This window comes from Bufo bufo, chromosome 3, assembly GCF_905171765.1.
Source record: "Bufo bufo chromosome 3, aBufBuf1.1, whole genome shotgun sequence".
Taxonomy (NCBI): domain Eukaryota; kingdom Metazoa; phylum Chordata; class Amphibia; order Anura; family Bufonidae; genus Bufo; species Bufo bufo.
In genome coordinates, this window is record NC_053391.1 from 645,073,129 (window position 1) to 645,095,783 (window position 22,655).

Genomic DNA, 22,655 nt, shown 5'->3' on the forward strand with positions numbered 1-22,655 from the left:
TTACCGTAAAATCTGTTTCTCTTCCGATCACTGGGGTGGGACGACGACACACACAGCTACCACCTATTCTCTCTTTTACAGGCCTTTGTGGTTCTGGGTTTGTACATAGTTTGGTTTTCCCTGTTTTTGTCCTTGCTTCTCCTACTGCTTTTGCACTAACTGATTTAGCTTAGTTCCTGTAGGAAGGGTGTAGCTGAAGGGAGGAGCTCACCCTTTTGTGCTTAGTGTCCGCCTCCTAGCGGCAACAGCTATACCCATGGTCAAGCCTGTGTCCCCCAATGAACGGAAGAGAAAGATTTGACCGGCAAGTACAAAAATAGTTTTACTAGTTTTTTTTTTCCTTCTTGCAATTTAATGTGCAGCATGCTTATGCATTTCTACAGGATGTGTAGTCTGACATAAAAAGGGTAACCTAGAGAACCCTTATCCATCTACTGAGTGCATAGAGAACAGCATTTAGTGTAATGTTTGAAAGAAAAGAGGAAAGCCCATTGTAATGCCAGCCTTACTACCTCATACCCACAGGCACCACCTCCACTTGTGGACCAGGAGATATATAATGAACAATATGCAGGGGATACACTGAATTTGTCAGTCTGCAGCAAAGCCATCTTGAAAATTGATACCATGAGGCCTCCAGTCTCCTTGAGAGGTCAAATCTCATTTTGTTAGCAACATCAAAAAGGTAATTATTATCAGTTTTAGGGCTTATGCACACAGTGGGTCTGCAATATGTGGGCACCGGCCGTGTGCTCACCACATCACTTGAATGGGTCCACAATCCGGAAGGTCCGGTGTAGAATGGAGGCACGGAACCCCTACAGAGTGCTTCTGTGGGGTTTCTGTCCGTCCCTCGCACCAGTTTTTTGCAGTGTGGAAGGACTACGGACCCATTCAAGTTGAATGGGTCTGGATCAGTCTTGGAATCCGCATGGTTGTTGCCCGTGCATTGGGTACCGCAAATTTGCGGTCCCCAATGCACAGAATGGACAATCAACGGCCGTGTGCATGAGGCCTAAATGAAAACTTTTACTTAATTACAGCAAGTAACATTAAATATCATCCTCTATATTTTATTAGATAGGAAGCTGCAAATACAGACACTATAATGCATTATTCCACATGTGGAAATATTTTAACATTACATGTGATAAAGGGCCAAGATGAAAGTCATCTTTATGTATACAAGTCCTATTCACTCGCACAACTGCAGGGCCAACTGCGAGCATTCACAGGCAACCATCCTTCTGTACACAGCCTTGCATCTGACGGAGCTGTCGCCTCATCCACCTCAGTCAAGGAGCAAAATTTCTGTCTGTGCAAAATGTTTCAGCAAAGATGATAAAGGAAAATCATCAGCAGCAGAGGCCATTAGTCACATCACCGACGTGCAGGAAGCAGAAGAGTATGGAAACGCTTTGAGACAGCTGAAAGGAATACGCCACAATACTGGATGGGGGAAGGGTTAACAAAACCAAACCAAAAAACAGCTGCTCATCAGTTCATTGGAGATTTGTGTTACAGGGATCTTTGTACTGACACACAAGATCAAAACTAACGTGAACCCCGGCACCACAGCACAGAAACATTAACAGGAATGACCATAAGATAAAATATTCTACTGTACATGGTACGTCTAGTAAATTCACGGCGGGGAGGGGGCGAGGATTGGGCTGTCCTGCCAGACATGCCCCTTTTTTATTGTTTGCAGTGGAAGTGCAGTCCCTAAAACTGGAGAGGGCGCCATGCTCTTCAGTTATTTCGGCTGTACTCTGTACGCACAAATCAGCAGCTTCACCTAAAAAATAAAAAAGGATCATTAGTATGCAGCACATGTGTTAGTAGCTGCAATGTGGTGAAGAGGCCCTCCTAATATAACTGGTGATACAAGATCTGTAATAATGACATCACTAACAACATGGCCAATTTTAATGTTCCGTTTTGGGATAAAGGAGGGAAAAGGTGACATGTCTAGGAGAATAAAGAGGTTGTTCTCCAGGGTACAAACACTGATGAACTAGGCTAGGTCACCAATATCACACTGATGGGATCCGGCACCCCTATTAAGACCGTTTCAGGCTGCCTCTGCGCTGATACTAGAAGAGTATGAAGCAGATTACCCACACTGGCGTTCTCCAGCACCAGCATAATGAAGCTCAGATCCCATTCATTTGAATGGGGGCTGATCTGTCGTACCCTGGAACGGCCTGTACACAGTATACAGGGCTATCTGCTTTCAGCTCCTTACACTGTATAGTTATAATATATAGTATAGTTCTAGGTATATAGCCAAAAACAGCCTGTGTCCTGACTCCTACCAATCTGGTATTGTTTACCTGGACTGGTCATCAATATCTTTAACCCATTGAAGACCTTAACACTAATAAAAAAGGAACATGTACAAAACACTGTGCATTGATTTTTCACCACGTTTTTGGACCATTTGGTCTCAGACATAGTAATAGGTGATAAAAAAAGACTTTTCATGTCAGACTGAACACTCTGGATTCCACCACCTCGCAAGTGGTCATGGCCTTCACTTGTCTATCTTATAAGACAGCGAATAAGAGGAGAAAACAAGAGTGCACCTCAAAAAAAACTGCTTAACAGGCTCTGTACTCTACTTCCATCGCAAGTTGTTGCATAGACAACTTTCAGCTGAAATATACACTGTAACAGTGAAAGTGTACTGAACTGTAAACTCAAGGATGTCTAGCAAGATGAACCCAAAAGATCATGCGACAGAACTCACCTTTGCAGTAGGTACCTCAGATAGTCTTATACAAAGTTTATTAGCGCCAGGGACAGGGCTGAAGGAATAAATAAAGTTAGCATCCTGTAAAACAAGATAAGAGAGCATCAGGTATCTGTACAATATGGCTACATTCACACGTCCGTGGTGGTTGCGGACCCACAAATTGCGGATCCGCAACACACCCGCACGACACCCCTATAGAAATGCCTATCTTGTCCGCAGCTGCGGACAAGAATAGGACATGTTTCTATCTTTTGCGGAGCTGCGGACCCGAAGATTGGGCCGCGCAGCCGCAAATGTGGATGCTGACAGCACACTGAACTCACAGGCTCCTAAACATGAAAATACTAAATCAAAATAATAAATGGGAAACTATATATCCTCAAGCTCAGTGTCTCCTCCTCTATCCTATGCTTGCCCTAAGATAGGTTAGCATTGGAGACCTGACAGATCCATTTTAAGGATATACACAAGGGTATATTTAAGTTTTTTTGCATTTACCCACCAGAAATACTGGAAGCTGGAATTTGTCATTCAGCACCACAGCCTGGACGCAGCAACGGCCACAGAGCCGAACCACCACTTCCATACCAAAGAAGTTTGCATGAAAACGAACAAAAGAATTCCAGATTCTAAAAGTAAAAAGGCAAGAAAGAAAATATTTTACCACATAACCCAAAACCAGATCAATAAACCTATACATAAATATAGACAAGGATAGGTCTACTCACATTACAGCTCAACTAAACCAAGGTTATACATTGTCTAGACTGAAGTTTGTACAACTACCCCGTATTGGTTACAGTTTAGACAATACTTTAAACTATACTTTTTTTTGCCTAGGTCAAGATAATGCATTCATTACCTATTAACATTGAGACATTGAATAGCTTCTCTGTCACGCACAGATAAATTAAGCGTCTGTAAAGGTTACGTAGCAGCAACACCAAAAGACAAGCACTGTATGTAGTGACCGTGTAGTTACCTTCTGGTATGTTAAACGGGGTTTATAATTAAAATCTAAAGAAAAATCTGGTCCCCTCGCAAAGCCTGTGACAGGCAATTGGGAAAACCGGCTCGAGCACCACAAGACGGTCCTCAAAATAATCCTTTATCGCATCTTCTACCACTCTGGAGAGCCTGAGAAAAGAATTTCTTATGATTAGACACATGATATATATAAAAAACAAATCAGTTTAGTTAAAGGATTACACGAGATTAGAAGATACAATCATAGTCTAGATTTACAATCACATGTATCATATCTATTCCTGACTTTACTTCTCTCAAAATAACAGGCAATGCCAGCTTCCCAGACCTCATCGGTATGTAAACCAAGGTTCTCTGAACTAGAGTTATGGGATACTCTGTTAGGTTGGGGAGAGGGTAGTTGTCCTTGGTTAGTCCACCTTTCATTCCAGCACCCAAGACTGCAAGAAAAGAGCTGAATTAAGCTGACTGTGGAAGATTCGCCTACAGCCCCCAGTGCAGGAAAATGTAGTATTACGTGACCGCTATTCCGAAGGATGGCTTGAGTCTATCAGAGCGAGAGCTTCTGCCTTTTAGCAGACCCTATGCTAGGACATCCAGATGACCTGTAGGTAGAATGATGAAGCCTAAACCCTGTGTACACAACAGGAACACAATACTTACTTTTGCAAATGGCCATAAGTAACTCAAAGACGATATTATCGCTTTGTTAGGCGAACTGTAAAGCATTGTTCTGGTGCTTAGTCAGTATATTACAGTCAGCACCATGTTCTATCAAGAGTCGCACAGCATCAACATTTCCCTTTTACAAGACTGAAGAGACAAGAAGAAAAAGAACACATTTTGTATATAGGAACATTGGGTCTCTTCGATGTGACATCTTTAGAACAGTAATTTCTGCAAGTGTTACTGCGCAGGAGACAAGAGACCTGTCGGCGATCCTGGCGCAATATTAATCATGGAGCATCTCTGCACAGCGGTATGGAACAGTGTAATAAACCAACAACTGGTGCGGCCCTACTCACAATCAGTACCACAGTATCAGAGCAAGGGACAGAACCTCTTGTCAAGGTGACTGGTCAAACGTGGTTGCAAATTTATTCACACATTCCATGAAGTATAACAGAGAAAAACGGCGCAATGCAGGATTCCCTGTAGTACAAGTAGAAGACATTTGGCTGAGCAGAATATAACAGTAAGCAAAGCTACAGCATGGGATGGCGCTAATGGCAGCAATGAGAACATGCATTCGATCACACATGGATAAAGGAGGTTTTCCTTCATAAGCTCATGAAGAGAATATATGCAAGGGAGCGATCCTAGAATTACACCCTACATTTATGCTCCGCACTGACCTCCAGCTCCAGCAGTTTCCACAATTGAAGTGTAAAGAAATCTATGAATAATGTAAAGGTTTACAAGAGAGTTTTCTTAACAGCCACAAAATACCTTCATCAGAGCCGGTTTCTCCAGTCACTTGTTGTAAAATTCACAAAAGCCCCGGCTTCCAATAGCAGAGCCACTGTCGTCAGGTGATCTCTAAAGGATGAAGACAAAGTTGGACAGCATTCACAAGATGCAGAATCCCAATATTGAGACACAGAAGCTCTGGACCTGCTTATCACAACAAAGAATGAATGGCAGACGAAGTAAGGAAAACTGAACATGAAGAGGAGCAAATCCATGGAAAAAACGTAGTCCCCACTGAAGATGTAAGTGAAAGGGGACCTTGTATGGCTGGTCCTTGAGGAATAACCTACAATAGAAGTGCTGCCTATAGAGCCATCATCCGGTGTCACCGTAGAAGTGTGATAAATGAAGACCACACTGGTGAGCAGTGGTGTCCTTCAAATTGGATGGGTTCTGGCGCTGCAAAACAAGGAACACTAGTTGAAAAGGAGAATGGTCCAGGAGTCTGGACAGAAAGATCCAGACTAACCAAAAAGCCTGAAAGAGAGAGAATTGCAGCAATAAACCTTAAAAACTTCTTCAGGAACATAGGCCAGGAGGAGCCTTACCAGAATATGTCTAGTATGAGGCCGTCTGAAATGCCCAGACCCAGAAACACAAGCTCCTCCAGCGGAGGGAAGGAGGCACCCTAGAGCAGCGCTCCAGATGGCAATCAAAACGGGCGACAATGGGTCTTAAAATTTGCAGATGGCGACAAGACTAAAGTTAACGAGTGGACTGCAGCGCTGCAGCCTGAAGAGATACTTTTAGACCCGGATCGATACGATACCTGCTCTTACTATTTAACGATACTGTACCGATCTGTTTGAGAACATGGCAAGTACAGCTCTAAGCACGTTCCATGTTCTCCTCAGCAGCACAGGGGAGGAGGGACTGTGGCCACTGCGCCACCAAGTGTAGGCACCGGGATCACATACCCGGCACCCGCCCTCTATAACATGCGCTGTGATCCCCCCCGGCAATTAACCCCTCAGGTGCCGCATGTCAGATGGCGGGTGATACCGCTGCCTACACATAAATTAATGTGTTCATTGGTGGTGCAGTAAGCCCCAAACCCCCCCCATTTTTATATTCATTGGTGGCAGTCAGTGGCCACAGGGTCCCCTCCCCATTGGTGGTGCAGTGGCAGTTCCGATCGGAGCCCCATCAGTGTAATCGTGGGTCTCCGATCGGTTACCATGGCAGCCAGGAAACTACTGAAGCCCTGGCTGCCATAGTCAGCTCCCCGCTGCTGTGTGCACTATGCACAGGGCAGCAGGGAGTGTGTGAAGTCCTATTCACCCTGACAGAGCTCTATTAGGGTAAATAGGACAAGGGATTAAAACATCCCAGGAAGCAGAGTGTGAGGGGTGGTGCACGGAGAGCGCTCTGTGACTAATTTCTGAGACTGGCAAAACCTTTGTTGGTGATCATACTTACCTGATCCCCAGTGCTGGGTCCTGGCTCATTTGCTCCCCCGCCTCCGTTGCTTGTCTTGAGTCCCTTCATGAAAACTTCCTGTTTGACGCCGTTACAGCCAATAACTGACCACTGCTTCCCTTGCATTAAGTTAAATGGTCATGTGATGCAGGCGGGCAGATCTCACTGTGGCCAGTGATTGGCTGCAGAGGCATCAAGATAAAAAGTTTTCATGGAGAAACACAAGACAAGCAGCGGAGGACTGGAAGCGAATGAACCAAGGCCCAGCACCCAGGGATGAAGGAAGCATGATCAGCAACGCGAATCGGGCTAGTCTGAGAGTTCATAGAAATGAGTGCACAACTCCTCAAGATTGATGGGGTTAGAACGACGAATCAAAAAGAGAGACAAATGGGCAACTACACAAGGTAAGACACGTCTTTTAAAAAATAAATATACCATAATTATATGCATTTTAAATTTGGGCGCACTAAATTTTGGGATGTTAGGAGCCAATGCCTCCTTGATATTTTTTTTTAGTCTAGAGCACTGTAGAGCAAGTATGAATGCTAGAAAGCATAGTCTAAAAATCTGAGGGGCACTCTTCAGAAATACAGCAAAAGTAAAAACTGATGCAAGACTACCAAAAAAGGAATGAGTCTATATGCTCCATAATTCCTGACCATCATGAAAGGAAAACATGAGTTTGAGGTTGAAAAATGATGACCTAAATGATTGCTAGAAGCCTGAAATAAAAAAAAGCTAAATATGAAGGAATATCTGGGCAGCTGAATATATATTTTTTTCCTCATCTTTTCGGTAGGCAGCCTTGTCCGAGAGTCCAGGAGTTGCTGTGTGATTGACAGCCACCAAGGTGGTATGAGTCAGATTGTCCACGATGAGCTGGGAAGGGTAACCCAAATAAGGCAGACTCAGCCAAAGACACTGATGGTTGTTCAGACCATCTGAGGAGAGATATGGGCGCAGGCAGGAGCCTGGATAGCATCACTGGAATACAATGCTGCATAAACGAGGATACTCTGCAACGGTGTATCATCACTCTGACATAGAAGGTGACAATATGGCTAAAGCAACAGTGTACTGCTAAGCAAGAAACTAAGAAAGTGCAATCACAGGAACACACTGGTCTTTGCCATGGCAGATGAAGTGACCTGAATGTAGTGGTGACCATAACATTAGGGGAAAAAAGCAGCAGTCTGTTATCAGCACTAATATCAGATACTGTGTAAGTAAAACGACCAACAATAATACAATCACTACACAATGACTGGTGTTCGCAAGGCTGCACAAAACAAACAGAGAGAGCAGCAACTAAACTGCGAATGAAGATGGGAAATGCAGCTGCCTGGTGCATCACAGACTGTGCCCGCTTGCCAGGAAAAACATCCAGGAACAGCACCATTAGGGCTCATGCACACAAGTCGACCGTATGCCCTCCGAGACATACGGTCCGTGAGCGGGCCATATGTCCCGGAGCGGCATACATCAGTGCGCACAGCATCATAGGTTACTATGATACTGTGCGCATCGGGCCCCCCGCCAGATTATGATCATAGGAGTGCAGGACAATAGTCCGGCAGGCGGCCCAATGCGCACAGCATCATAGTAACCAATGATGCGTTGCGCACTCCCGTGCGCACAATGTATGCCGCTCCGGGACATATGGCCTGCTCACGGAACCGTATGTCTCGGAGGGCATACAGTCGTGTGCATGAGCCCTTACTCTGCCTATGCATAGCACATCTGAACTGCAAAAGTTCACTGCATACTTGAATTTAGGAATACAGTCACTTCCTTATAAAAAAAAGGGACCAGCCAGAACTGCATATGCCCAAGACCGTATCCAGCAACAGCAGAATTACTCAGCCTAACATAAGTGATCATTTGGCTTGCCAGTTCCATGCAGAGCCACTGAGGCTTGTCATATACTTTATCAAGACGAGGCACTATTACACGTTACACTGAAGGAGGCCTACTGAAGCGGATGGTGTGGTTGCTTGGGGAACGTCAACTAACCCCCAGCCCCAGTTTAAACATGTTGGGACAGAAGCAGGAATCCAAGCAGTGCAAGACTCAAGCACTGGTGTCAGCAAAAGAGAAGGAGCCAGGAGGGGTGGGCCCCTTCCCCGAACAAGGCATGTAGCAGGAGTCAGGAAACACTGCTGGACAGCCTTTAGACTGCAAGCAGCCGTATTAGTTTTAATAGGTTGGTACAGAAGTGAGGGTGAACTGGATCACTCCACGGGAAGTGTATGCTTCCATCTCTGAAGTCTTCTGCCCAAAGCAAGCCGGGTCAGCATGCTGCCCCTTGTTAAAGGGAACCTACACTGAAAAAAGGGGGACTTTAAGAAAGAGGATGCGTTCTCTAACCGGGGTAAAGCAGATTTTGTGGTCTGCCGTACCTCCTTGCCTCCTGGAGGAAGGAAGAGCAGCTGGGTCTCCATCAAAAGGTAAAGGCCTTCTATGGACATTAAGTGAAAACAGATTAGCTCAGTGTCTGCAGGAGAGCTACAGGCTGAAAGGGGGTGCTCACACTTTCTGCTTAGTGTCACCCCCCTAGTGGCAGCTGCTATACCCACTTTCTTCTGAGTCCCCCAATGACAAGCGAGGAACTCCTTTAACCCATTATCTAATCACAGTCTTCAGTAGGAACCCAGCACGTTTGTAGAGAAAAACAATACAACTGGATTTCTTGCTGGTATCATTGGGGGACACAGGACCGTGGGTATAGCTTGCTGCTGCCACTAGGAGGCGACACTAGCTGAAAAAAAGACTTATGCTCTCTCCAGCTGGAGGGGGTATAGCCTTGCAGGGAGGAGCTATCTGTTTTTAGCTTAGTGTCGTAGGAGGCAGACCTCCCGCTTTATGCAGGGCGGCTTTTCTATGGATTCTTTTTTATTTTATATTTTTCCTTTTAGGTTGGAAACAGTTGCTCAGCCTCTCCGTTATCCCTGGGAGCAAACCGGTGAAAAATCCACTGCTTAACTCCCCACAGAAGAAAAAGGAGGACCAGGGCAGCCTCGCTCACCTGCTCCCGCCAGCCAAGGGGTCACCTAGGTCCACCAAAGAAGACGACCCTCCCACCATACCAGACTCCTGCCACTCCGGTGCCAGCAGCTGACCCTGCTGGAAAAGCTGACCTGCCGGTCCACTAGGGAGGGTGAAGAGAAGAGGAGGATGATTGGGCGAGTACACGGACTAGGTAAGTAGGTTAACCCTCCTCCCTGCCTCCCTCTTTGGACAAGTACCGGGCTCCCTCTTCTCTCTCTTCACCCCCACTTTCTTGGCAGACGCCGGGCTCCAACTTTTGTGCCCAGGATTTCTGAGGGCATCCCTCCACAACCCTTTACGGCGCATAGGGGGTTAATGGCCACGTCCCACACTGCCGGACACAGTGGGCGGTGCGGCCGTTTGTGCTGCTGCGGCCCGATACCTTACGGCCAGCGTTATGTAGGTGAGGGGAGCGGAGGAGGCCTCCCCAGCACTAGTATCCACCCCTCTAGGCAGCAGGCGCCGCACGCGCCGCTCCGGAAGGATTAAAGCCGCACAGGTCGACCGAACCCTGGCTTCACTTTGCCTACCTCCCTTCTGTTTCCGGTCCCAGCGGCTCTGAATCGCTCTGTACTCCGGCCGGCAGTGGCATCCCGGTTAGCCGTGCTACATAACTTTAGCCCTTGGCTTCACGGCCTACTAGGCCGCAGCCCTCGTATGGTTTTGTGAGGGAGGGGGGGGGGGGGGGGGGGGGGGGGGGGGGGGGGGGGGGGGGGGGGGGGGGGGGGGGGGGGGGGGGGGGGGGGGGGGGGGGGGGGGGGGGGGGGGGAGGAGCGCGGTCTGGCGCAAATTCTTCCCGCCTGACCTTCCTTCTACAGGTAAATTCTTTCTATTGATCCTGGGTGTGCTTCCTGTATCTACAATTATCTCTTTTATGACATGAGTAATGTCTGTCAGATCTATCCAACAGGGGTATTTCTCTTATCTTGGTCTAGTCGAAATGTTCGTTGAGCGGCGTTACCACGCTGTCAATATATGGTCACTGACGGAGAGCCTCGCCGTTGGTGGTTCTCGCACCAGATTTACTCTACCTATCTCACATGTATTGGTTCCTTGGCCCGCGGTGGGCCGTGTCCTATTCAGAAGTTTTTTCTCTGTGGGTTATCAACCGCTTTTCAGTCTCCCCGCAAGCCTCTTCGGCGCTGGGGCATCGGTCTGCCAATCGACCGCTTCTGTGGAGCATCTCTCTTTAGCAGGGGTGTATCCCGTGGCCTGGGTTTTTGGTTCTGCATCTGGTGTTAGGGCCAGCTACCTGGTTTCGTCCAGGCGACCGATGGGTCGTTTGGTGGCCTTCAGTGAGGAACATGACCTCTCTCTGTAAATCTTCTTCCCCTCTTTTTTTATTTCTGGGAAGGTGGCATTCCTGGGAGCAGGTTTTTCCATCCAACAAATTTGGGAGTTGGAAGTGCCTTTTCTTGTATGTACATTTTTTTCTTATCAGGTACTTGCATAAGGCAGTGCTCCGCCCATTACCTTCTTTTTTGCTGACTGTAGTCGCTGCCTTCCATGTCGACAGGACATTGTTTTCCCTTCTTTTCCTTCGCACTCGAGAGAGTGTGCTCTCCATCAGGATGTATTCCAGCGCAGAGGTTTTCTTGTCCATGACTAGCTCTTTCCGCCGTGCGGATTTTACCTGGTCATTCCTGGAGGTCCTTGGAAGGGCTCGATGGTCTCCGAGGGGGTTCCAGGTGGATCCTTTGGCGGCTGCTTAGGCATTCCGCTCCCGGGGCAAGGCACTGCCCGGTGGAGTTTGGGACATCTGACCACGGGTCAACTCTTTGTGAGATACACGTTTCACCCTGCATCAGCTTCGCGGTTGTATAAGGCAGCGCCTTGGTCTTCCTGGCGCGCGTTCACCAAGTTTTTTGCCAGGTGCTTCCTAGGCATTGCCAGTGCTGCTCCGGCCAGCCGGGTATCGCAGGCAGTAGTGCATTAAGCATTCTCAAGGGTGTTACTCCATGGGCGTGGACTTTTTTCCCTCCCTGTGGACTGCTTTAGGACGTCCCACGGTCCTGTGTCCCCCAATGATACCAGAGAGAAAACGAGATTTTTGTGAAACTCACCTGTAAAATCTCTTTCTCGCGTAGTTCATTGGGGGACACAGCACCCACCCAGTATTTATTAGTGTTGATAGGGATGTCTGGTTACCGGTCGGGTGTTTAGCGGGTTCGCTTCCGCCGATGTCTGTTGCATTCTCCTTTACTTGGCACATGTTTTCTACTACTCCTACTGCTTGAGCACAAACGGACATGCTCTCTCCAGGCTGGAGGGGGTATAGCCTGCAGGGGAGTAGCTAAGTCTTTTTTCAGCCTAGTGTCGCCTCCTAGTGGCAGCAGCAAGCTATAACCACGGTCCTGTGTCCCCCAATGAACTACACGAGAGAGATTTTACAGGTGAGTTTCACAAAAATCTTGTTTTTCCTGTGTTAAACCTGGTACATCAATGAACAACACCTACTTTTTCAGTTGCATGAATTAGGGCTGTCGTCCCGTTCCTTTGCCTGCAATTGATTTTCGCTCCCTTCTTTATCAGAAGCCTTAAAATGTCATCCTGCCCTGCAGCCGCAGCCATCATGACTAGAGTCATCCCACTTGCATCCTACAATGGAAAAATCAAGCTGAAAGTTAACACTGTGTAGCTCTTCCCTCAAAGAATTCCTAGGAAGGAATAAAAATGATAGCAAGGCCCACTGCATGTCATAATATGAAGGCATTGAAGGCAGCAGAGAATACGGTGGTGGCATATAAAGGAAGATTAAATACAGGGTGCCTAAGAGCACATAATACATCCTGCCATGGAGCCTCCATGCTTTACCATGTGCAATTCATAAATTGAGTAGACCTCTATATTTATCCCACAAAAGAGTAGCGCATCACGAGTTAAAAACTGTGACATGTGTAGGCATCATGAGGTTCCATGCATATAATATGCACATCAATAGGCTATGGCTACTGGCCACAAGGGCAAATTGTCACAACAGTGTGATGAGCAAGTGACCTCAGTATTTCCCTGTAATTTAAAAAGGTACGGGCGACTTGGAACTATAACAGAAATTCTGATCATATGGTTATACTTGCATTCGTCATGCAGCTTTTCTCCACATAGTGAAACACACATCCACGATGTTACCCAGACTTATACTCTCTAATACTATAAACAAAGTGGATGGAACAACAACCAGGTAACTTACCACTAGATCCAAGTTATACGATTCTTTGGAATTAAGTGCATATTTTACAGTCAAGTAGTCACTGTTTTTTACTGCTTCTTTCAATGCGCCTATTGGAAAAGAAAGAAGGAATGAATGAAAATGCTGTTGGATATATGCACAAAAAAGGCATATAAAAGTCACAAATTTTTGCCCAGAGTGCAATCAGTGCAAAAATGTTAGACTTTACAGTTTTTTTTCTTGTTTGCTTGTTAGTTTTTTTTAAAGTGGGCAGAAGAGGCACCGAGCGGCAACACATTTAGAATAACTTACTCTGGTACAATGACGTGAAATATAAAAACATATGAATGCTCATATGGTAGATTTCAGTTTGCAGCGCAGACAGCACAAGATGCAACAAATTTATTAAGAGGCATTTGTAGGTAAAACATACTATTGGAGATTGGGTCTTTTGGGATAATTTCATCAGATCCATCAAGGTGCCTCTGAAAATCCTCCAGCGTCATCCACTCCAACTGCAGGTCCATTCCCACACCCATGATATGCGACCTGCTGTCTAAAGCTCCTGCAATACACATAACAGTAGCATTAATGTATTGGAGTCTATGAAACGGAAGGGTGTGGACACTGGTTTATGTACATAATTATCCATATAGCTTGTTTGCATGGTTTTTCCTAAGGTCAGGAAAACAGCATGCGACATACCCGAGCTCTCCTGCAGATGACACATGGTATCCATAACCTCCTGATCTCCTTCTGATGTTCCAAATGTCCAGGAATCGGCCTCATCTTGTGTACTTCTTCTCTCTTTGACGGTTGATTTCATATCCTTCATCTTATAATCTTCTGAAAGTCTATAGTCAAAGGATGTGTCTTCTTTCTTCTTCGTACTCTCCATACACTCCTCCCGGTCCTCAGCAGATATTGTGAAGGCATCATGCACAACTTTCTGTTCCTTGATATCTAATATAATAAAAAAAAAAACACGTTTTGAACTATAGTTTCAGATTTTCTTAGGAAAACTTGAATGTTTCATGATGCATACCATTTAAAGGATAGATCATTAATATCAGATTGGCTGAGCTCTGACTCCTGGCCCCCCACCAATCACATGTTTCCAGGGGCAGTGGTCCTCTTCAAAATTACCTGGGTGTCCTCTCCTTTGTAAAAGTGGTACAGTGTCATGACAACTGCTCGCCCCATTCAAGCGAATGAGACAAGAAATTGTACCTATACTGCACCACCACTGCAACAACAAAAAAAAGAAGATGCCCATGTAATTCTGAAGATAAAGCAGCGTTCACACAAGCGTCGCGGCCCCTTCAAACAGCTGATTAGCAGGGGAGCTGGACCGCAACTGATTTGATATCGATGACCTATCCTGAGGAAGTTGAGTAACACTGTAAATAGGGATGAGCGAATCGATTCGACGGGCTGTCCCTACAGTTGAAGATCTACCTGTCTAGACTGACAGGGCCAGACATACTGCCTCGCCAAATTCGTGACTGTGCTGTTGCTCTGGTCAGCAGCGCAAGCGCGGAGAGCTCTGCTTTTGCTTCCAGAACAATTACAGTGCATGCGCAGACGCTGCTTCAGTATTGGAAGCAGAGTCCCTCGGCACAGAAGTGAGATCGTCAGGGCCAGGCAAGATGTATGCCAGAAAAGCAAGCTTGTGGTTTTCCCACAGTTCTGCAACAAAAACCACATGTATTACATCTGTTTTTTGCCTTGGAAATGGCTGTGGATTTTTAACGCAGCATGTGGATGAGATTAGTTTTTTTTAACTCTCATCCTCTTTGCTGGTACTGTACAAGGCTGCATATTTGCCACACAATAATCTGCACAGCAAATCCACAGCATTTAAATCACATGTGGACAGCATCAAAAACAGCAAGTGTGACCCCACCTTTGGGGAAGGGGGGTCGGCAATGCAGGACCTTCTCTTGCACTGAAGCAGATGAGATGTACTGCTGTAGCTGGAAACACTTTAGTTCTGCTCTTCAATTAACAACGGTTCTGCTGTTACACGCCCGGATAGCGCCCTGAATAATCTGCCTCTGGCATGTCACCAGCACCAGTTACTAGCTGAATGCTGGGGGTCAGCTGACGTGGAGATCACACGACTGACATTCAGTTAGCACATGGAGGCCGTACACAGGACTAATCCATTAACTTTAGCATTAGCGCTCAGGAAAGGCAGCCGTAACAAATGTGAACAGAGCCTTATTGTCAGAATAGAAAATAAAAAATGGATTTTTTGTACTCACCGTAAAATCCTTTTCTCGTAGTAGGCATTGGGGGACACAGCACCATGGGTATATGCCCAGCTGCCACTAGGAGGCTGACACTAGAAACAAAAAAGTGTTGGCTCCGCCCAGGTGGGCTATACCCCTCTGCAAGAGCCGAGATACACCAGTCGGTACAAAAGCAGTAGGAACGCCACACACCTGAACAAACAGAAACTAAACGCCAACAAGTCTTCAACTGGGGACCCCAACGACCACAAATCGCCGGGACCACAAAAAGAAGAAACTCAATAAGAAAATGGGCGGGATCTGTGTCCCCCAATGCCTACTACGAGAAAAGGATTTTACGGTGAGTACAAAAAATCCATTTTTCTCGTGCATGGCATTGGGGGACACAGCACCATGGGACGTCACAAAGCAGTCCCTGAGGGAGGGAAGAAGAACGCCATGTCGCCAATCTACAGCACAGCTGCTTGCAGAACCTTGCGCCCCAGGCTAGCGTCAGCGGAAGCCAGAGAATGAATGTGGTAAAACTTAGAGAAAGTGTGAACTGACGCCCAGGTGGCGGCCCGGCAGACCTGGGAAGCAGATGCCTGATGACGCACCGCCCAGGAAGCCCCAACTGCCCTAGTCGAATGAGCGGTCAACCTGGAAGGGGGAGCACGGCCCTTTGCGATATAGGCCTCCTTGACAGCCGACCGAACCCAGCGAGAGATGGTGGCCTTGGAGGCAGGCAAACCGCTACGAGGACCCGCCGGGACCACGAAAAGGGAATCCGAACGACGGAAGGGCTCCGTGAGGCGAAGGTACAGGCGAAGGGCCCGAACAACATCAAGGCAATGGAGGGATTTCTCCCTAGGGTGAGAAGGATTAGGGCAGAAAGAGGGAAGGACGATCTCTTCATTGATATGAAAAGACGAAACCACCTTTGGAAGAAAAGAGGGAACGGGACGCAACACCACCTTGTCCTGATGGAAAACCAGGAAAGGCGAACGGCAAGAAAGCGCCGCCAGTTCGGAAACCCGGCGGATGGAGGTGACTGCCACTAAGAAGGCCACCTTGAACGAGACAAACGATAGAGATATCTCTGCCAAAGGCTCGAAGGGAGAAGACTGAAGGGCGTCAAGGACGAGATTCAGGTCCCACGGCTCCACTGGAAAAAACGAAAGGGAGGGCTCGGCGCTTACGCGGCGACACCCTGTAAGAAAAGTCCTAACCCTGAGCCCTCGAGGCCACGGGACGTTGGAAAAGGACTGAGAGGGCCGAAATCGTCCTCTGAGAGAAGCCAAGGCGAAGACCCTTGTCAAAACCGGTCTGAAGGAAGGCCAGAACGTTAGGGACGGAGAAATGAAGAGGGCGGAAACGCCCAGACTCGCACCAGGCAAAATACGCTCTCCAGGTCCGGTAGTAAATACGGGCTGACTGGGGTTTGCGAGCGTGAAGCATCGTCTTAATGACAGAATCCGAGAGGCCACGGGACTTCAAGACCGCGGTCTCAACGGCCACGCCGTCAAACGAAGCTGAGGTAAATTCGGGTGGTACAGAGGGCCCTGAGAAAGGAGATCGTGGCGCAGAGGTAGTCGCCACGGAACGTCGGCGAGCAGAAACACTAGATCTGCGTACCACGCCCTGCGGGGCCAATCCGGAGCCACCAGGATTGCTGAAACCCGGGCTGCCTTGAGACGCTTGAGCACTCGGGGCAGGAGGGGAATGGGGGGGGAACAGGTACAGAAGGTTGAACTGAGACCAAGGCAGAACTAGGGCGTCTACCACGAAGGCCTGAGGGTCTCTGGACCGCGCGACATAGCGCGGGATCCTGTGGTTGAGACGTGACGCGAAAAGATCCACGTCCGGAGTTCCCCATCGGTGACAAAGTTGGAGGAACACCTCTGGATGTAGAGACCATTCGCCCGGGTCGACTAGCTGACGACTGAGGTAGTCTGCCGCCCAATTGTCGACCCCGGGAATGTGTACCGCGGAGAGGACGGGAACGTGGGTCTCCGCCCAGCGCAGGATATGGGAGGCTTCCTGCAAGGCCATCACGCTCCTGGTGCCCCCTTGGTGGTTCAGATAAGCCACGGCGGTGGAATTGTCTGTTTGGACCCGGACCGGGAGACCGCGAAGACGTGGGGTCCAGTGAGACAGTGCCAGGAAAATTGCCCTGAGCTCGAGCACATTTATCTGCAGGGAGGACTCCTGAGCAGACCAAAGACCCTGGACTGTGAGAGAGTCGAGGACCGCTCCCCAACCCGAGAGGCTGGCGTCCGTCGTGATCACCCGCCAACTGGGGGAAGAAAGGAACGGCCCAGGGACACCGTCCGAGGAAGCAGCCACCAGGAGAGGTCCTGGCGAAGCTGGAGAGGGAGACGAACCAGGCGATCGAGACCTGCCTGGGACTTGTCCCACCTGGATAGGAGAAACAACTGAAGGTCCCGGGAGTGGAATTGGGAATAGGGAATGGCTTCGAAGGAAGCTACCATCCTCCCCAGGACGCGCATACACGTCCTGATAGTCAAGGTGGACGGGCCGCGGAGAAGCGTCCCCGCCTGAAGGGAGGCAATCTTCTCTGGGGGAGAAACACCCGCCCGAGGCGAGTGTCGAAAATCATGCCTAGGAAGGGCATCCTCTGGCATGGGACGAGGGAGGACTTGGAGTGGTTGACGAGCCACCCGAACTGAGCAAGAGCTGAGAGGGTGATGTGCAGGCTGGACAGGTTGTCCTCCAACGACGGGGCCCGAACCAGAAGGTCGTCCAGGTAAGGTACCAAGGCGACCCCCCTGGCACGTAGAAGGGCCATGAGAGGCGCCAACACCTTGGTGAAGACCCTCGGAGCAGAGGCCAGGCCGAAGGGCAGGGCTACGAATTGGAAATGAAGAGAACCTACCGCGAAGCGAAGGAACCTTTGGTGGGAGAGGGCAATGGGGACGTGGAGATAGGCGTCCTGAATGTCGATGGACGACAGGAACTCGTCCGACTCCAAGGAGGCGATCACCGACCGGAGGGATTCCATACGAAAGTGACGGACCCGGACAAAGTGATTCAGCGCCTTCAGGTCCAGGATAGGACGGAGCGAACCGTCCTTTTTGGGAACCGTGAACAGATTCGAATAGAACCCCCGAAAGCGTTCTGATTCTGGAACCGGAACGATGACCCCTAGAGAGCGAAGGGAACGAATGGCCTGAAAAAAATCTTCTGCCCTGGAGGGGGACCTGGGGGGCGACGTCAGGAAGAACCGTCCCAGCGGAAGATCGGAAAATTCGATCCTGTATCCGGAGGAGACCACCTCCAGAACCCAAGCGTCTTCTACACTTGCTCGCCAGACGTCCTGAAAGGCGAGCAGACGCCCTCCCACCTTGACAGAGTCATGCGGAAGGAGGTTTAGTGGACTGGGGGCGAGCAGGTTTGGGCTTGGCATGCCAGGAGGGCTTGGCCTTAAAGGAAGGCCTGGAGGACTTCTTGTCAGATCGGGCAGGGGGGGCCCGAAAGGACTGCGCCCGAGAGGACGACCCAGGAAAGCGACGGCGGCGAGGCTGATTCTGGGGTAGAAGAGAGCTCTTACCGCCAGTGGCCTCCGAGATGAGCTCTTCCAGACTCTTCCCAAAGAGCTTCCCACCGAGAAAGGGAAGGGAAATCAGAGCCTTCTTGGAGGCGGAATCTGCCGCCCAAGAACGAAGCCAGATGGTGCGGCGAATGGCCACAGAGTTAGCGGCTGCACGGCCGGATCGGCGGGCCGATTCCATAGAGGCATCGCAAAGAAATTTGGACGCCTGGTAAATTTGAGAGGCAAGCACTGCCAGTTCCCTTGATCAGAGTCTGGGGGTAAGGCGCGAACAAGCTGTTTTGCCCAGATAGCGCAGCCAGCCACCCCCCGGCAAACAGGCGGGGCGGCACCCGCTGCAATGAAAACAGACTTGGCCAAAGAGTCGACCCGTTTGTCAGCGGGATCCGACAAGGAAGCCGCGTCAGCCAGGGAAAGGGTACTAGCCTTCGCCAGGCGAGCAACCTGAGGGTCTACCTGAGGAGGAACCGTCCAGGTATTGACAGATTCCTCAGAAAAAGGATAGGGGACGTCAGAGGCCTTGGTAAGATGAAGGCGCCGATCAGGATGACGCCACTCCTAGCCAGAAGCGCGTCCAGATCCTCGTGATTCGGGAAGACCACAGTGGAACGTCTAGCCCGGCGGAAGGACACCGACTCCAGGGAGGAGGAGGAGGGAACGTCCTGCACATGGAGCGCGTCACGGACGGCTTTGATGAGGTCCTGAATGGCCGCAGACATCGCCGAGCACCGCTCTGATTCAGAATCAGAAGCGGAGGAGTCCCCAGGAACGGCGGAAGCGGCTGAAGAAGAAATTTCCGACTCAGACCTAACCGGGGAGTGATCCGGGGTAGCTGAGGAGAATGGGACCCAGCCGAGGCTGTGCGGTCGCTTGCTGGACCTCGTACCAGAGCGGGAACGGACTTCCCCGGCGGGGGGGGTCCCTGCCCGAGGCGGCCGCAATCTGAGCGGGCAAGCGGTCCAAGGACTGCGCTAGGGATTGGGAGAGGCTGGCAAGGTTACCTATGGCCTGGGATAGGGTAGCAGCCCATTCCGGAAGGACCGACAAAGAGGGGGCCGCAGGAGCGGACTGGGTGGGCCTGGGGGGAAGGCACTGCACGCAGAGAGAGGAAGACTGACCACATGGGAACTTCCTATTACAACAGAACAGGCGTAATGAGTGGAAATGGCGGCAGGGGGAGTGGGGGCCCGACCAGAAGAAGACATGAGGGCGGTATGGAGGAGCCTGCAAAGCAAAAAACAAGTCAGCCAGAGGCTGCCTACCAGACCCTAGGTGCTGTGTCCCACAGAAGCACGTCCAGAGAGCCTAGTCGCAGGAGAAGCTGTAAGATGCGACAGCTGCAGGCAGGACAGGAGCCGGTAGTGAGGAAGACACACCCCCCCAGCAGCCCGCGCTGGTGCTGGATTGGTAGAGAAAGTGCACCTCCCAGGGCGCCACCCACAGAGGGGAGGGAGAGGCGAAAAGCCCGGGAAGGCAGAAGGCGGAGACAGAGCTCCGCCCCACGTGACCTGCGGCCTAGGGGAAAAAACCGGGGCCTAGAGTAGAAAAAAGCTGCCGGAAACGGACGCCCGCGATCGCGGGACGCCCGGAGGCAGCAGCAGAAGCGGGGACGCAGCGCCGATGCGGGGGCCCGGAATGCCAGGTAGGAGCAGGAGGAAACCCGTTATAACGGGAAAGAGCCGAAGAGCAGAGCCGGCCGACTTAAAGGGCCAGACCCTAGAAACGAGGGTGCCCCAAAAAGTTTTCCCCCACGCAGAAAAGAACCCCAGGCAAGCGTGCAGTGCCCCCTAAGTTGGAGGAACACCTCCAGACCCAAGCGCTAAAGGGGCCAGGTACAAGCGGTACAGAGGTGGGGGGAGGGGGAGTACAGTACTGTCATACTCACCTTCCGACGTTTTCAGGCGCAGCAATGACCACCCCCTCGGCGGACTCAACACGGGAGCCGTGGGTCCGCCGGAATTCCTCTGCGGAAGCAGATAAGTGGGGACTGGGTGGCTGCCGGGTACCTGAGTACGCGCCCGCAGGGGGGCAACTAAAGTGGAACACGATGGAGCCACCCCTGCATCAGGAAGAAACCTGTAGAAAAAAAGAGAAAAAATAAAAAATAAAATTAGCAGGATGACCTGCAAAACAGGTCATGTCTGCCTCCTACGGACACTAGAACTAGACTGGTGTATCTCGGCTCTTGCAGAGGGGTATAGCCCACCTGGGCGGAGCCAACACTTTTGTTTCTAGTGTCAGCCTCCTAGTGGCAGCTGGGCATATACCCATGGTGCTGTGTCCCCAATGCCATGCACGAGAAATCACGGATAATGCAGCCAGGAAAACAAAATGTCGGGCGTGTTGGAATCTCTTGCTACCACATCTGAGGAGGACATAGAAAAAATAAAAAAAGTCTGGTTGTAAACTTACTTTTTACCACCTTTTGGCTCCTTCCTTGCATCCTTTTCAGCGTCGTGCTTCTTTTTGGGCTTTTCTTTGGACAGCTCAGATTTTTTTGCTTCTTTATTCTGGTGAAGATATAAAGTAGTTAAAAGTAAAAATCTAAAATACTTGTCATCTGCACTTTTGCATTATGAAAAGCACAGAAAACACATGGAGGCAATGGCTAAATCCATCATTGAGGACATCTTTATCAAGGACGGTTATCGGGTGTTGGCGGTGACACCGGAGGAAATATTATTAGAACTCACCTGTCACTGTGCAGCGTAGGGAGTACTGCAGGACAAGGCAAACAAGAAGGCTTGAAAGAAATGACGGGTGGCCAACTGTGGTATTGTATGCAGTGTTTGTGCCAGTCAGAGGTATGGGAAACGGCTCGTAACATTATATAATATATATATAAATCCTGACTTATTTGCACATGTAATTATTTTTTTCTTCACACATGCACTTGTAAATGTGTGTGGTAAGCATGTATCTGTTCTTTTTTGTTGCACAGAACATTTTGCTTACATGAAGGATCTGCCCCAGTATGTACTTTTGTGCATTTTTTACTTCTTACCACAAGTTTGAAACAAAGTTGCATGAAGGTGGTTGTGTGTATTTTTATACACCGTATGCTGCGCTCTCCTAAAATGAAGATTTCAGTAACTAAGCGCTCTTTGCGTGTGCAGCACATGTTTTAATACATTTGTAGATGGTTAAATATTGCATGGCCTCTGTTTCAGCATATTTGAGAGCATAAGCTGTTGTCGATGCAGATGATTGAGGGCTAGTACGATGTTTTTATTTTTATTTATAATTTAGGCTTCCCGACGCTGGCTCCCAGCCTCTGCTGCTCTGCTTGGGTCCCTGGATGTAAATCTCTGGTTTGACACCGCTGCAGCCAATTGCTGGCGGCAGGGGCAGCTGCTCCCTTTCCTTCACGTAACCATTTGTCATGATGCAAGGGGAACAGGTCACCGCTGAGGGCAGCATTTAGCTGCAGTGCCATCAAAATGGAAGTTTACATCCTGCGAGCCACGGAATGGAGGAGCCGGGAGCTAGTGTCAGGAAGAAATTCAGTAGGAGCATTATCCACTTTTTAGGCACAGAGGGAATGATAAATCTCCCCCTAAGTACCCAAACATGTACAGTTGAAACCAGAAGTTTACTGGAGAGGGGGGAGAGACAGACAGAGGAGAGGAGAGAGAATGTTCTAAAGCATTTTTATTACTTTCTGCAAAGTCAAAAGTTTACATACATTTTATTAATATTTGGTGCCATTGCCCTTAACCCCTTAGTGACCACGCACATTGTTTTTTTAATTGCATTCCAAGAGCTATAACTTTAGGTTTTTTTCACCAATGTACCTGTTTGAGGGCTTATTTTTTGCAGGACAATTTATAGTTTTTAATGCATCCTTTTGGGTACGTATACCGTAATCATTGATTAACCCCTTAACACTCAGCGCCGTACATGTACGGCACAAGGTGCGCGGGGCTCTGAGGAACGAAAAGAAAGAAAGAAAAACATCTAGAATAGCTGCACAGATTTTTTCTTCATTATTTGTAG

General features: G+C 49.1%; 1 protein-coding gene across 1 annotated transcript in view; it reads right to left on the reverse strand.

Moving 5' to 3' along the window:
* Nucleotides 1–1,491: 1,491 nt before the first annotated feature.
* Nucleotides 1,492–22,655, reverse strand: part of MPHOSPH8 (M-phase phosphoprotein 8) — a 33,151-nt gene continuing 11,987 nt past the window's right edge. The window contains 15 exon segments of the mRNA XM_040426241.1: nt 1,492–1,798; nt 2,753–2,836; nt 3,261–3,367; nt 3,370–3,387; nt 3,741–3,895; nt 4,405–4,558; nt 5,195–5,231; nt 5,233–5,282; nt 11,461; nt 12,143–12,283; nt 12,876–12,964; nt 13,288–13,419; nt 13,560–13,817; nt 16,785–16,793; nt 21,082–21,169. Coding sequence (XP_040282175.1) covers nt 1,757–1,798; nt 2,753–2,836; nt 3,261–3,367; nt 3,370–3,387; nt 3,741–3,895; nt 4,405–4,558; nt 5,195–5,231; nt 5,233–5,282; nt 11,461; nt 12,143–12,283; nt 12,876–12,964; nt 13,288–13,419; nt 13,560–13,817; nt 16,785–16,793; nt 21,082–21,169 — 1,365 coding nt within the window. The 3' untranslated portion in view covers nt 1,492–1,756.